This window comes from Lolium rigidum, chromosome 4, assembly GCF_022539505.1.
Source record: "Lolium rigidum isolate FL_2022 chromosome 4, APGP_CSIRO_Lrig_0.1, whole genome shotgun sequence".
In the NCBI taxonomy this organism is placed as follows: domain Eukaryota; kingdom Viridiplantae; phylum Streptophyta; class Magnoliopsida; order Poales; family Poaceae; genus Lolium; species Lolium rigidum.
Genome location: NC_061511.1, coordinates 151,791,138 through 151,806,855, shown reverse-complemented (window position 1 = coordinate 151,806,855; position 15,718 = coordinate 151,791,138). Strand labels below are relative to the sequence as shown.

At 44.6% G+C, this 15,718-nt stretch overlaps 1 protein-coding gene across 1 annotated transcript; it reads right to left on the bottom strand.

Moving 5' to 3' along the window:
* Positions 1-8,617: 8,617 nt before the first annotated feature.
* LOC124706029 (protein COFACTOR ASSEMBLY OF COMPLEX C SUBUNIT B CCB2, chloroplastic-like) lies at positions 8,618-13,636 on the bottom strand. The gene is made up of 7 exons (XM_047237697.1): positions 13,432-13,636; positions 13,224-13,333; positions 13,060-13,131; positions 12,824-12,967; positions 12,181-12,334; positions 11,443-11,655; positions 8,618-10,984 (listed from the first exon to the last, which is right to left on the bottom strand). Exons 1-6 carry the CDS (start codon positions 13,619-13,621, stop codon positions 11,459-11,461), a joined length of 867 nt encoding a protein of 288 aa, XP_047093653.1. The 5' UTR covers positions 13,622-13,636; the 3' UTR covers positions 8,618-10,984; positions 11,443-11,458.
* Positions 13,637-15,718: the final 2,082 nt, after the last annotated feature.

Sequence of the window (15,718 nt, the reverse complement as noted above, 5' to 3'; positions counted from 1 at the left end):
TAACCCTCTAATGAGTTGTTTCGAGTTTGGTGTGGAGGAAGTTTTCAAGGATCAAGAGAGGAGTATGATACAATATGATCAAGGAGAGTGAAAGCTCTAAGCTTGGGGATGCCCCGGTGGTTCACCCCTGCATATTCTAAGAAGACTCAAGCGTCTAAGCTTGGGGATGCCCAAGGCATCCCCTTCTTCATCGACAACATTATCGAGTTCCTCCCCCGAAACTATATTTTTATTCCGTCACATCTTATGCACTTTGCTTGGAGCGTCGGTTTGTTTTTGTTTTTGTTTTGTTTGAATAAAATGGATCCTAGCATTCACTTTGTGGGAGAGAGACACGCTCCGCTGTAGCATATGGACAAGTATGTCCTTAGGCTCTACTCATAGTATTCATGGCGAAGTTTCTTCTTCGTTAAATTGTTATATGGTTGGAATTGGAAAATACTACATGTAGTAATTCTAAAATGTCTTGGATAATTTGATACTTGGCAATTGTTGTGCTCATGTTTAAGCTCTTGCATCATATACTTTGCACCCATTAATGAAGAAACACTTAGAGCTTGCTAATTTGGTTTGCATATTTGGTTTCTCTAGAGTCTAGATAACATCTAGTATTGAGTTTTGAACAACAAGGAAGACGGTGTAGAGTCTTATAATGTTTACAATATGTCTTTTATGTGAGTTTTGCTGCACCGTTCATCCTTGTGTTTGTTTCAAATAACCTTGCTAGCCTAAACCTTGTATCGAGAGGGAATACTTCTCATGCATCCAAAATACTTGAGCCAACCACTATGCCATTTGTGTCCACCATACCTACCTACTACATGGTATTTATCCGCCATTCCAAATTAAATTGCTTGAGTGCTACCTTTAAAATTCCATCATTCGCCTTTGCAATATATAGCTCATGGGACAAATAGCTTAAAAACTATTGTGGTATTGAATATGTACTTATGCACTTTATTTCTTATTAAGTTGCTTGTTGTGCGATAACCATGTTTCTGGGACGCCATCAACTATTCTTTGTTGAATATCATGTGAGTTGCTATGCATGTCCGTCTTGTCTGAAGTAAGAGAGATCTACCACCTTAATGGTTGGAGCATGCATATTGTTAGAGAATAACATTGGGCCGCTAACTAAAGCCATGATTCATGGTGGAAGTTTCAGTTTTGGACATATATCCTCAATCTCATATGATAATAATAATTGTTGCCACATGCTTATGCATTAAAGAGGAGTCCATTATCTGTTGTCCATGTTGTCCCGGTATGGATGTCTAAGTTGAGAATAATCAAAAGCGAGAAATCCAAAATGCGAGCTTTCTCCTTAGACCTTTGTACAGGCGGCATGGAGGTACCCCATTGTGACACTTGGATAAAACATGTGTATTGCGATGATCCGGTAGTCCAAGCTAATTAGGACAAGGTGCGGGCACTATTAGTATACTATGCATGAGGCTTGCAACTTGTAAGATATAATTTACATAACTCATATGCTTTATTACTACCGTTGACAAAATTGTTTCATGTTTTCAAAATAAAAGCTCTAGCACAAATATCGCAATCGATGCTTTCCTCTTTGAAGGACCATTCTTTTTACTTTTATGTTGAGTCAGTTCACCTATCTCTCTCCACCTCAAGAAGCAAACACTTGTGTGAACTGTGCATTGATTCTTACATACTTGCATATTGCACTTGTTATATTACTCTATGTTGACAATTATCTATGAGATATACATGTTACAAGTTGAAAGCAACCGCTGAAACTTAATCTTACTTTGTGTTGCTTCAATACCTTTACTTTGATTTATTGCTTTATGAGTTAACTCTTATGCAAGACTTATTGATGCTTGTCTTGAAGTACTATTCATGAAAAGTCTTTGCTTTATGATTCACTTGTTTACTCATGTCATTACCATTGTTTTGATCGCTGCATTCATTACATATGTTTACAAATAGTATGATCAAGGTTATGATGGCATGTCACTTCGAAATTATCTTTGTTATCGTTTTACCTGCTTCGGGACGAGCGGAACTAAGCTTGGGGATGCTGATACGTCTCCGACGTATCGATAATTTCTTATGTTCCATGCCATATTATTGATGATACCTACATGTTTTATGCACACTTTATGTCATATTCGTGCATTTTCCGGAACTAACCTATTAACAAGATGCCGAAGAGCCGATTCGTTGTTTTCGATGTTTTTGGTTTCAGAAATCCTAGTAACGAAATATTCTCGGAATTGGACGAAATCAAGAACCAGGGTCCTATTTTGCCACGAAGCTTCCGGAAGACCGAAGAGGAGTCGAAGTGGGGCCACGAGGGGCCGCCACCATAGGGCAGCGCGGCCCAGGTCTTGGCCGCGCCGACCTGTGGTGTGGGGCCCTCGTGTGGCCCCCCACGTTGCCCTTCCGCCTACTTAAAGCCTCCATCGCGAAACCCCTGATGCGAAGAACCACGATACGGAAAACCTTACTGAGACGCCGCCGCCGCCAATCCCATCTCGGGGGATTCTGGAGATCTCCTCCGGCACCCTGCCGGAGAGGGGATTCATCTCCCGGAGGACTCTACACCGCCATGGTCGCCTCCAGAGTGATGAGTGAGTAGTTCACCCCTGGACTATGGGTCCATAGCAGTAGCTAGATGGTTGTCTTCTCCTCATTGTGCTTCATTGTTGGATCTTGTGAGCTGCCTAACATGATCAAGATCATCTATCCGTAATGCTATATGTTGTGTTTGTCGGGATCCGATGGATAGAGAATACCATGTTATGTTAATTATCAAGTTATTACCTATGTGTTGTTTATGATCTTGCATGCTCTCCGTTATTAGTAGAGGCTCCGGCCAAGTTGATGCTAGTAACTCCAAGAGGGAGTATTTATGCTCGATAGTGGGTTCATGCCTGCATTGACACACGGGGAGTGACAGAAACCCCTAAGGTTGTGTTGTGCTTGTTGCCACTAGGGATAAAACATTGATGCTATGTCCGAGGATGTAGTTATTGATTACATTACGCACCATACTTAATGCAATTGTCTCGTTGTTAGCAACTTAATACTTGAAGGGGTTCGGATGATAACCTGAAGGTGGACTTTTTAGGCATAGATGCGGTTGGATGGCGGTCTATGTACTTTGTCGTAATGCCCAATTAAATCTCACTCGTACTTATCATGACATGTATGTGCATTGTTATGCCCTCTCTATTTGTCAATTGCCCGACCGTAATTTGTTCACCCAACATGCTTTTATCTTATGGGAGAGACACCTCTAGTGAACTGTGGACCCCGGTCCATTCTTTAATACTGAAATACAAATCTGCTGCAATACTTGTTCTTTACTTGTTTTCTTGCAAACAATCATCTTCCACACAATACGGTTAATCCTTTGTTACAGCAAGCCGGTGAGATTGACAACCTCACTCGTTTCGTTGGGGCAAAGTACTTTGGTTGTGTTGTGCAGGTTCCACGTTGGCGCCGGAATCTCCGGTGTTGCGCCGCACTACATCCCGCCGCCATCAACCTTCAACGTGCTTCTTGGCTCCTCCTGGTTCGATAAACCTTGGTTTCTTTCTGAGGGAAAACTTGCTGCTGTGCGCATCATACCTTCCTCTTGGGGTTCCCAACGAACGTGTGAAATACACGCCATCATGGCGCATTGCAGAAGTCCAAGACGTGCAGACGTGCAGCGGTGGACGCGTAGGACGCGGGTCGCATTAACCACCCCTTGCCTTTATAGACGCCTCCTCCCACTATCTCTGTCACTCTCACTCGCCTACACAACGCCGCCTCTCTCACGTCCCATCATCTTCTCCAAAGCAAAAAACCCTCTCCCTCTCCCTCTCCTCTGCCGGCGAGATGGATAAGGAGAATGCCAATCCCATCGTCCACGGCACCGTCGGCTCCAAGCGCGACGCCTCCCTCTTCGACGCCGTCCCCTCAACGGACGTCGCCGCCGTCCCCTCAACGGACGTCGCCGCCGCCTCCGCCGGTGCATCGGAGGCTGCTGCCGCCGGTCGCGGCCAGATCCCGCCGGGATGGGACCCCTACGAGCCGGTGCCGTACGTCCCGCCCCCGAACCGCTACGACACCTCCATAGAGGACCCATGGAACGAGGTAACTACGGTTTGCTTCTTTTTTTTTGTTCCCCATTCCTTTTTGAATCCTATTTGTGCTGGTGTAGATGGATCTGTGGATGGATGAGTATTGGGCTAATATTTGCGCCGATTTTATTCCATTTTGCTTTGATCCCTCCTTGATTTCGTTTAAGATTTGGGGTTCGGCCGTTCGGTTAATTTATGCAAGTAATAATGGGATCTCAATCGGTTAATTTATGCAAGTAATCATAGGATCTCAATCAGTTATTTTATGCACGAATCAAAAGATATCAACCGTTTAATTTGCAAATAATCTGGAATGTGTTCAAGTTCAGATCTGAAATCTGTTTCTTTGCCTATGATGAAGCGGTGGGCATAGATTTTTACAGGGAGGGTTCAGCGAACCATTTCTGTGTACAAATCTGTTGTGCATGAGCTTTGGTTCACTTACACCGTCCCCGTAGACATATAATCGTGTCCACTCTAACTGAGGCTGCCTCTGTTTTTCCTAACTTTGTTATCATGCACGTTTGCAACTCATTCACTAATAAATTCCCGTTTGATATGGATCAGCTCGTCCGGCAGCGACGTCGGCAGCGATGACGAGCACCATGACGTCAAGACTCGCCGAGTGCCGCGGAGGCTGCAGGTCGGCCGCGACGTCTCCTACCTCGACGTCGCCAAGGGTGTCTACAGGTGCCCCTTCTGCACTAGGAGGCTCGGCGGCACTGACTTCAACTGCGTCCTCACGCATGCCGAGAACATCGACCACACCAACCCCAAGGTCGGCGCGTCGGTGAACCCCAACTCCTTCCGCGCCAAGCACTTGGCGCTCGGCATGCACCTCCGCGAGCATCCGGCGGGTGGAGATCTCCGGCGGGCGCATGCCTCCGCTCAAGCCCAAGGCTCCCAAGGGGAGCAACAAGTGGAGGCAGAGGTAGATGGGGTAGGCGGAGTCCTGGACGTGTGCTGCTGCTGCCTCCTCCATTTTGTTGTTGGGATCCCTTTGTTGTTAGCTAGGGATCCCTCGTTGTTTTGTTGTTAGTATGATGGTACTGTACTGCTGTGAAGAACCTCGAACCCTACTATGTTTGGCTGCTGAATGCAGCTTATTATCTATATTATCTATCCCTATTCTACTATATGACCTTGTGAATTTATCGTACATTCCCTGTAGATTTGCTTCTAGATTTAACTACATACATATGGACTAGATGAAGTACTAGATTGGGCTCCCTACTAGATTTGCTGCCATATTGGGCAAACAACGAGGGCCAAAAGGCACAAATAATAATTGAAGAAAGACAGAAATGCAAGCTTCTCTAGATTTGATACTAATTAGGTGAAAAAAGGCAGAGAGAAGGAGGCGAAAAAGGTACTGTTAAAAGGGAAATGCCAATGGCCGAGAGAGACAAAACCCGGCTCCTCGCTCACGTGCAACCAAACGCTATCTCGTCCCGTCCCACGCGGTCCCTTTCTACCAGCCCCACGCGACGCGGGCCCACACGATGCGGCCCCACACGTCAGCACGGAGCGGTCAACTTAACGGGAATCCTGCCGTCTGAGCTGCCTTCTGCGGGTTTCAAACAAGCACTTGGAGAAAACTGAGGAAAAACTAAGGAGCTGGGGAAAACTGAGCACAACTAAGGAACTGAGGGCACGAAAATAGAAATCCCTTATAAATATTAACGTTGAAGTGCATGACATCAACATTACCAAATGTCCCAGGAAGGATTTGATTGATCATCATTGGGTGTTGGTTGACCAGCAAGAGAATGATGAGTAGTCAATCTCATCTACTTTATTTGTTAATTGTGAACTACGATTATATGTATTTTCATGCATGGCAATGCATGTAGACTTTGGAATTTATTTGGATGTAATAACAATGTTTTTTTAGAACCTCTATTTTCACTGCTTGTATGCCCAATTGCACAATTTTGGTGGAAAAAACCCCAAACTAGCCGTCGCTGGAAAAAATATGTCGGGCCGTTGGGGCAGCCCCACAAGCAAACGGACAATCGTAGCCAAACGGCTAATTTCGCATCTGCGGCCTGACGCAAATGGACGCGTGATACGTCTCAAACGTATCTATAATTTTTTATGCTCCATGTTTGTTTTATACCAATTCATATATGTTTTGCTTACACTTTGTTGTACTTTTATATGATTTCCGGCACTAACCTATTAACAAGATGTCACAGTACCATTTCCATGTTTTCTGTTATTTTTGTATTTCAGAAAAGTTTTACAGGAAATATTCTTGAAATTGGACGAAACAAAAGCCAAAGTCAATATTTTACCGAAACGAAGACGAAGTCCAGAGGGGGTTCGAAGAGGCGCCACAGGGCGGCCAGACCTGCCCTTGGCGCGTCCTAGCCTAGGCCCACGCCAAAGGGAGGTGTGGGCCCCCTGGCACCCCACCGACATAAATCCTCCGCCTATTTATACATCTTCTCGGGGAAACCCTGGATACCCGAGTCTCCATCCACGAAAATTCCCGTCGCGTCCGCCATCGCAGAACCCATCTCACTACAAGAAAAGTTCAAATAGACAACGTCCCAAAATCGCCCACTAAGGGCCATTTTTCGTCGCTTATGGGCCTAACCCGACGATATGGGTTCTGTGGTCCAAACTGCGTCAGGCAAAGTCCTACCACGTTTTTGTCGGTCTGTCGCGTTCGGGCGCCCTTCCGCCACGGAAAATCGGACCGCTGCGGATGTGTTTTCGGGAGCCCGTTGACCGTTGACGTCATGCAAACCGACACGTGCGTGACGGCGTTAATCGGCGAGTAACGGCGTTAACCGGCTGAAACCCCGTGGTAGATGGTAGGCCCACACGAGGCCTGCCACGCCTTAAGCGGGCCCCTGACGTTTTGGATACTCATCTAGGCTGACCAAGGCATTCATCCAGTCAACGAACATTGCACCCGTCGACCCTAAGTACGCCATGTGGTGGTCTACCACTGAGAGCGGCACTGTCATCCACCTCAATGACGAGTCGTACTGCAACTTATCCTCGTCGTCTTGGCACAACGACCACCACGACCGCACAAAAGACGCGGTGAACGAGGCGGACATGGGTGCCCTCGACTTCAGCCTCTTCCACACTGGCACCACCCATAGATCTAGGGTTTAGGTTTAGTCAAATTTCATTCGAACTTTTGTAAATAGTCCTAGATTTTAATGAAATTTCTAAATTCGTTTAAATTTGTTTGTAATTATTTTTAGGGGATTTTGTTATGGGATCGCCAGTGTGGAGGCAGTGCCGACCCAGTAATAAGTTGACGCTATTTAGAGTTTCAAACAAAAAAAAGTTGACGCTATTTAGGGCGCCCAATCGAATATTTCTTTTCAATCGCGCAAGGGAGGATCCGGTCTCGTCCCTAGCCCGTAGGCAGGGTACTGGCGTACTGCGTTGCATACGGACGCCAAGTCATGTCACCGTCTTGTTTCGAGGGATCCGGCCATCCGCACATCAGTGTCCGCTGGCTTTGAGCCTGGAATCGCAAATTTTCGTGGCGCGTGCCCCATCACCTACCGTCGCACAGCTGCATCCGTGAACTGTGACTCGAGTGATTGCGGGCCGTAGAAATTGTTCCAATTTTTCATTCAAAACTTCTCAAAGATTTTCAGCTCGCATGCTCCCACATTGTGTAGGATACAAGTGGTGAAATACCCAGTCGTACATGGGTTAAAAACAAACTGTGCTGTCTCAGAACGAAATAATCTTCCACGGTTGTACCGCTCGCCGAAAAGGAAGATCCGTATCGTATCCGTCGACACAGTTTAAATCCACTCAAAGTAAGGTGTTCGCATGGGTGTAGATTCACACCCTTCTTGCTTTCAAGTTATCTGAAACATGTCCTCCTGAAATCACAGAATTTGTACATTGCCGCAATTCATTTGGATGGAGATGCGGGAGGACATGGCCCTCCGAGACCACCACTGTCCCTTTGCTGGCAGTTCACACAAAATAGTGGACCATGTTTTGCAAAAACAAAAGGGTGGACCATTTAACCTATCTCCAGCGTGACAGTAGCCTCACGGCAAACCTGGTACAACAGAGTACAGAATACAGCCTGATGCACCAACCATTTCCGGCTGGCGTGCATTAAACAACACCGCATGAGACAACATATTAGATGCATTTTGAACCTTAAGAACATAGCAGAGGGATCATGTGAGACGTCTCACAAGGATACGCAACTGAGGCTCCAGGGCAAGCGATTTGGAGCCACATAGTTGATGAGTTCACAAGAGAACAAGGCAGATCAGGTCACGGGAACGTCTGACGTGAACCATCCATGATCTAACTCAAACCACGCTCCAGCTGGGAAACGAATGGTTAATGTGATGTTCGACGTGTAATGGCATTGAAATGATCCAGTGACCAATATATTCTGGTTTGCAAACTGCTCATTCAGACCTTTCAGCGGCAAGGGGTGTAGCTATTTGCCTATCATCCATTTGAGCCATCCTTCCACCAAGAGATCAAAAACATTTGTTGATATCCAGCTGCAAAAATGAAAATAGGATAAATCAAGAATGATCAGGTGAGATGTGAGAAACTAGCATCGTCAGCCTTGATGGAAATGGTAAAGTAAGAGTACTTACCATACCCCGTAAAGCACAACAGTCAAAGTTTGTCTTTACAGGAGACACAACATGAGATTCAATTGTTTGCATCACTAAACTTATGACACTATTGAGGTTCTTATGATTCAGCGAAAAGGAAAGGATGGTAATCTTATCATTGTAGCCTTTTTTTTTCTTTTCGATTTTATTTTTTGCAGTATGGGTTGATTTCTTATGCCCAAATTTAAGACAAGTACTGCTTTACTTAATGATTAAGACTAGCATGCCAACGCTATGAAGTATCAACTAGGTTGGTATGCAGCCATCAAACTAGAAAATATGGCTCAGTGTCTGTCGCCTATAGAAAGGTGCCATCAAGCATACTTCGACCTTAACAAATGGTAGCTGGCAATACTTAAACAGCTCTTAACAAGTTAACAGTCTGACTGCAAAAGTCCTTACTTCCCTCGTAACTAATAAATATGTACAGTGTAGTTGATACAAAATAACTGTAGCTAAATTTATATACTAGAAATTTCAAGACAAGAAGCAACTGGAATTAACAGTTACATGATTTGTCTCCTTGGGGTGCAAGAATGCCTAAACAAATCTTTAGCAGTACCCATCAGCAGTAGTTGTATGTGTACCCGATTAAGCACTACAAACAGGCACGGGCAACATGCTTTGCACAGACAGGACATGTCACCACAAGATCCTGGTCAGATTACCAACAAGAATATGGTGACATAATAAACTAAAAAGGAAGACATGAGACCATTTCGGAATCAATTACGAAAATATTTTGGGATTATGGTCTTATTGAGGTTCAAACTTCATACTACCATATGGGTCTCTGCCTTATTTACCTCTTGCTACCTTTTTACAAAAAATATAAATGGGTAATCTACCCAATGTTCATATAATTATCTTCACTGAGAATCTGTCACGAGTGATGATATACTGATAATCTAAGTTTCAGCTAAGTAAGTTAGCAAAGGGGGTTTGATATAACAAGGGGCTTGCTTGCTAGGATATATTTGGAAGTAATAAGAACATAAAGCTACAGGCTGAACTGTTGGTCCAGAGACTGAAAGATCACAGAGTAGAGAAGAGAACAATCCAAATGATAGAATTCTAGACCAGTACATGTTGGCATTATAAGAGTCAAGATTTCAGACCTGAACAAGTCCTACTGTAAAAAAATGAGTCGGAAAGCTAGCAATATGTTTCAATAAATATTACATAAATTTTTGCCCAGACTACTCTAAAATGATGTTTGCAACTGGCAAGACATTCGATATTTCAGCATATCTAGTACTTGTGCATGTACTTATTCATACATGCATTGCGGGTTTAATATATCATGTCCTGAAGTCCACAAATATATTCCATTATCTGAAACATGATGCTAGCTTTACTTGTTATTCGTTCAGCCTCATTGAAAAACTAAAACTCCTCTTAATTGAAAGATGAGAAGTACTTTTGCGGTGAGAGAACAAATAATCTGAGTGAAGGTCAGGAGATTCTTGATGGCACCAACTACCTCAAAAAAACAAGCCAACAGCAATGGAGTATATTAATGACCGGTACAACGTACAAGTATGGATGAGTTGTGCCAACTAACAAATTAGTGCATCCATTAGGCCATTACCTACCAACATGATGCAGTGATCTACAAGGGGGGATCAACAGAAGTGCAAATGTTCTCCGACTAGTGTTAAATGTTTATGTACAATTTCGGTACTAATTCCAGATGGCAAATTCAATATGGAAATGCCATTTACTTACTAGCTGTGTCGACTTATGCCCTCACCCCCCTGGTCCCATCCTCTTCAAGTTGAATCTGGGTCTTCTTTGGTGACCGTGAAGTCACTGGATGATTGCCGAGTAGGTAGATCAGATCAGGTTGCTGCAGTTGTTCCGTGGTGATACGGACTCGACCCTCTGGGTGCAATTTTTTTGGGCTTAATACAATTGATGCCTAAGTTCCTCCTAGGTATCCATCAAATTTCTCACTAGCTACACTCAAAAATTCCACATGCATAGAAGATTGTATCACTGCAATACCTGTGATCCTGATCTGTGAAAACATTTGGACTTAAAAGCACTTCGCCTCCCCTTGGTTGTAACTCAACAAGGTGCACGGTAGCCAGGTTATGGTCAGTTGGGGTTTTTCACCTTTTGCTATACTCTGGTGATGGCATGTCATCCAACGTATCTGAACTTCAGTTGTGTTATCCATATGATAGAAATCACAGGGCTTACACCGCATTGGAAAAACGGTAGGAGGCAAGACTGAAATCCCTGGAATACCTTTTCGATTTATGGAAATATCATACAGACATCATAGTACAGATACCAAAAAAAACTATGATTCAACATTTAGCTATTGTCCATTGAAAAGTTTTTGTTGGCCAAACTGGTTCTCAACCAGTGCTTCTCGCAACGAAAATGATTTCTGCCTACTGATCTCACCATAACTGCAAAATCCTCTTTAGATCGCACAGCCTTGTGTCCTTGTCTAGGTTGCCAAAGATTCACGCCAAAACTAGTTTGTATCAGGAATTTTCTTGTAGAACCCAAACTTGTGAGTCTATTTTAGTATTTTTTACAGTAACTCCCAAACCACAGATAGTCAAACTTTCAACAACAGTTTAGTGCATTTGTCTACTATTTCTAAGATGATTTTCTGTCCTGTACAAAACCACAGCTTCTTGTGTGTAAACAAATGTTTATGTAGCTGAATGAAACTGGAGAAAGAGATAGAATACCTTGGCCGTCACTGAGCTACGCACGTCGAAATTTATTTGCAACTGCTCTTATCCAAACCCTATCTTTCTCACTATATGCATAATTTGCGTTGGAGGCCAACAGGATGACACCTTCAGCTTTTGTTTCACCGCTAGTTGGATCAGCGTTGCTCACAATTGGTTGTGCCAACACAGAAAGAATTCCTTGTGGCAGAATCTTCCCAAGCTGAGTGTCTAATGAAATCAGCATGGTTGGTCTACTGTAAGACACATATAATTGTAAGATATAAACAAGGAGAAAAGCAATGCTAGAAACATTATATAAGCAGCTAAAATCACAGAGGAGAACAAAAACATGATTTCGTGAACCAACTAGACATCAAAACCAGTTTGTATCCCTAGAATGCAGGGTGCACTTCTTTATGTGAAGAAGAAACGACTTATAAAACTGGCAATTGTAAAAAAAAACAATCAGGTGTACAAAAGCATCATGTCATGTCAGCCCAAACATGATAAAAGCTGCAAGACTAAATTTCAGTACAATTATCAATTGAGAGTAACTATAGTATGATAATTCACCTGAACGGTACAAAATTATACAATATGCATATTCGATGCTTTATAAAAAAACAAAAGGTTGCAGATGATGACTTTTTCGGTCACTACGGGGAAGAAAATATATGCAATGTATAGTTAAATCAATAGCTTTTTTTTTTACACAAACATAGACATATAGGCAGGATAGAGTGGCACACTTACCAGAAAAACTAGGAAGGTACAAAGCGCTACTCAGATTAACGAGTCCAGCTTGTTCCATCTGACTCTTGAACCACTCAATCATGGCATTCTTGGGAATATCTGCAGGAGGATCCCAGTATCCACGTATGCACAACACATCACCAACTGCTATGAGCTGGTAGGAAGCAAAACAGAAGTGAGAGATCTAACCAGTAGCAAAACATGCTTGACATGATCAGACAATTGGTAAACCCATAACAACCAAACATTGCTGTCAGTACAACTGCTTCATCATTCAAATTTTAACTGCTACGTAGAACCTTGCATTGTCCACTATTCATACACAAATAAAAGAAGCGAGCTCAACCAAATGATAAACTGCAAGGCAGGCCTAGAACATGTCTACAGTAATTCATGGTTTTCCTGCAAATACTCCTATTTACTGTCAAGCTGGGAAAACATGGCTTAAGGTTGACGAAAATAAAACGGGGGATTCTGTCAAAGCTAAAGATAATGCTATGTTCTCAGGTGTTAATATATCAAAAGGCGGCTTGATTCTGAAGTGTTGAATAATTTGGACTGCTTTAGAAATTTCATTTCAGTGAGCTCAATATAAGACTGAATTAGAGTCTATATGGCTGAGCAGCATCTGAAACAAACATACCACAGACGTGGTGTTCGTGTTCTGCAGCAGAACATACGTCGCCCAGGCCATATCCTCCTTCTGCGCGGCCGAAAGATCATCAGGAATCACAAACACCTGCCTGCTCCCCTCCGGCAACGGCACACGGCCTGCAGCACCCGCACCCTGCAACAACCAAAGTCCCAATCCACACACTCATTTCTCAACATTCACCGGTCTGGGCCCAGTTTAAATTTTGAAGCAAAAAAACATCTCACCTCTAGGAACCTCCCGAGGTACGGCAGCGCTGCGGAGAACGCGGCCAGGCACAGCCCCAGAGCCTCGGACCTCTGCGATTTCGTCGTGTAACCGGTTAAACAGGCGCGCGTGCGCATTGCGTTGGAATATAAACAGGGTGAAGGTACGGGGAGGGAGAACCGACGAGCTGCGCGGGGGTCGGGGACGGCGAGAGGAGGTGGTTGAGGAGGACGAGGGCGCCGAAGCCGAGGCCTATCCAGCGCGGGAGGTACGACTCGTCCAGCCCGGGGATCCCTGCGATGGTGCCGCGCGAGGGTTAGACAAAGGAGAACGCGCAAATCCGGTGGGTCGGAGCGCCCGATTCCGGTGCCGGGCGGAGGAGGAGGAGGTACCGAGGGTGAAGCGGAGGACGGAGAGGTTGACCTGCTGCGGAGGGTCGGAGTTGGCGGCGCGGACCCGGGCGGCGAGGCGGCGGCGGTGGAGCGTGGGTCTGGGCGTGGTTTGAGGGAGGAGGAAGGCGCGCACCGGGGTGGAGGGAGGCTGGAGGTGGAGCAGCGACGGTGCTCGGGCGAGGAAAGCCATGGCGGATTGGTGGTGTCCGTGTAGGGCGTGTGTCCCCTCGCACTCGCAGGCCGCAGCGGCTGTAACTAATCTGTTTGGTTGTCTCTCAGGCCGAAATGCCTGTGGCAAATTGTGGCCCAATGGGTAACCCCAGGACGAAACCCTAGGGCCACACATTGAGCGATTCTCGCTCAGCTAAGCCGACAATCGGAAGGCCCAATCCTATATGCTGACCAAGTCGGCGCATACTGCACGCCGCACTCCGACGTTTTTTTTATCAACTCTGTTTCATCTGTTTCCTTTTTCCGACGTTTTAGCACGTGAGGCATATACTCTCTTTATTTTGAAATGCATCTTAGATATATTTTGAACTATTATGAAGTTTCAAAAAAAATCACACGTATATCTTTATGTGTTAGACGTTCACAAAGTTATTTCATGAAAATTCGACTTATCGTGTGTAAACAAAACAAATTCAGTGCTAAAAATAAGGCTTTTCACAAAATTCTATTTTTTTACATAGATCATAAAAATTACACTTTCTCAAGAAACTTGACGAACCAACATATATTGTGAGGATGTACACGTAGAATTTATTAGGAGCATATGCACCCGGGAGCCGATTAAGTTTCCGGTTATGAGTGTGCTAGCAAAGAGGTTTGTGCCTTGATATTAAAATTGGTTTGTAGGATGTCTTTGGGTTGATAGGAAGCACACATATCCTTTGTGTACAATGTGCTTGGGGTTGCTCCGACCGTATTTGATGATGGTGCGGATAGGACTCCTTTCTTGTTTTCTTAAGAATTGCTATATGGTGAACGAGCTAGCTTGATTCTACGAAAACCAAAAATTATCTTCTATTCCTAAGATAGAGATTGTTAATTATCATTAGATGAAAATCAAATTAGAGCTCGGTCAAATTCTCAACCACTAGATTTGCGGCGTGATTCGTGTTGGCGTGTGAGAATTGCACATGAGATATATCCGAGCTTTTTTTTTTTTAGTTTCCCATGGATTGTAAGTGTTACAATAATGAGAATTAAGTTAAACCTCGGTCAAGTGCATCATCATTGGTTTGCAGCTGACTACGAATTAAGATATTTCTTGTCTAGATGGGAGTTGGTCGCGCCCTAGAAAAATGGTCAGTAGTTTGTTTTAGTGGCATAGCAGTACGGTCGTTGGCAAATTCTGAAGAACTTCGTGGACTTTGGCGGTTAGACTTTTGATAAAAATAAAATATGTGAATATACACATTCTAATCCCAGAAATATACAGCCCTATCTCTATGCTGCGTGTGTATCCGTGTGTAGTTCGGAGTCAACTGTCAAGCGTACGTGCGTAGGCAAGGCACGAACGATGATCCCTTCGCGGCGAGCACGCCTTCCCCGCCACCAACCCCAGCGAAAAAGCTCCTGGCCATTGGAGCCTTGGAGGTACCAATATTTTTTGCCGGTTCCCGACAAGGAATTCCGATCAGAAAGAAGCACTACCTCGCATGGCACGAAATCGATTGACGGTTGGTCCGGCGGAGGGCTCCGATCACCCACACGCCCTGCTGCTGCATGAGCGTCACTGCCGGGGCGACACGACAAAGCAAAGAATGAGCGACAGGTTGATCATGACGATGATGGTTCCAGTTCGCCGGTGCCGGCAGAAAGGGTCGGGTCGGCCATACAAAAATGGCGGAGGTCCCAAGCGAATCCAATGAACCCTTGGGCGCACCGAAAGCGGATTGCGCCAGCCGAGAGCCGCACGCCGTCGATTCCTCAGGGAAAACAATGGAAAAGGAGAGGCTTTAAATTATAGCAAAGAAATATGGGATGTCGTGGTGGTGACGATGAACAAGGACGGAAGATCATGCTGATGACGAGGAAAGAGGGGATCAACAACCCCAAAGTATGTGACAGCTAAATCTAGTCCAGACAATAGAAGCAAGCCAGGTAAATTTGGCAAAAGCTTCGAGACAGATCGAGCAACTGCCGATTTGTATCATAGCGAATGCTTTAGATGTTGCACACGCCTGCAGTCTACCTGAGTCTTTATGGAAAAAAGAAATCTAGCTGAGTGCTCATCTCCTAGCTGCAGGTTATGCATTGAAATTCGAAAACTTTGTAGGAT

What these genes read in the sequence shown, in the direction of transcription:
- LOC124706029 (XM_047237697.1), bottom strand. Translation starts at nt 13,621, where the DNA reads ATGGCTTTCCTCGCCCGAGCACCGTCGCTGCTCCACCTCCAGCCTCCC. An exon ending in CGTCCTCCGCTTCACCCTCG is followed by an intron (nt 13,334 to 13,431) that starts GTACCTCCTCCT and finishes GCACCATCGCAG; the next exon opens with GGATCCCCGGGCTGGACGAG. An exon ending in GTACCTTCCTAGTTTTTCTG is followed by an intron (nt 11,656 to 12,180) that starts GTAAGTGTGCCA and finishes TGATTTCATTAG; the next exon opens with ACACTCAGCTTGGGAAGATT.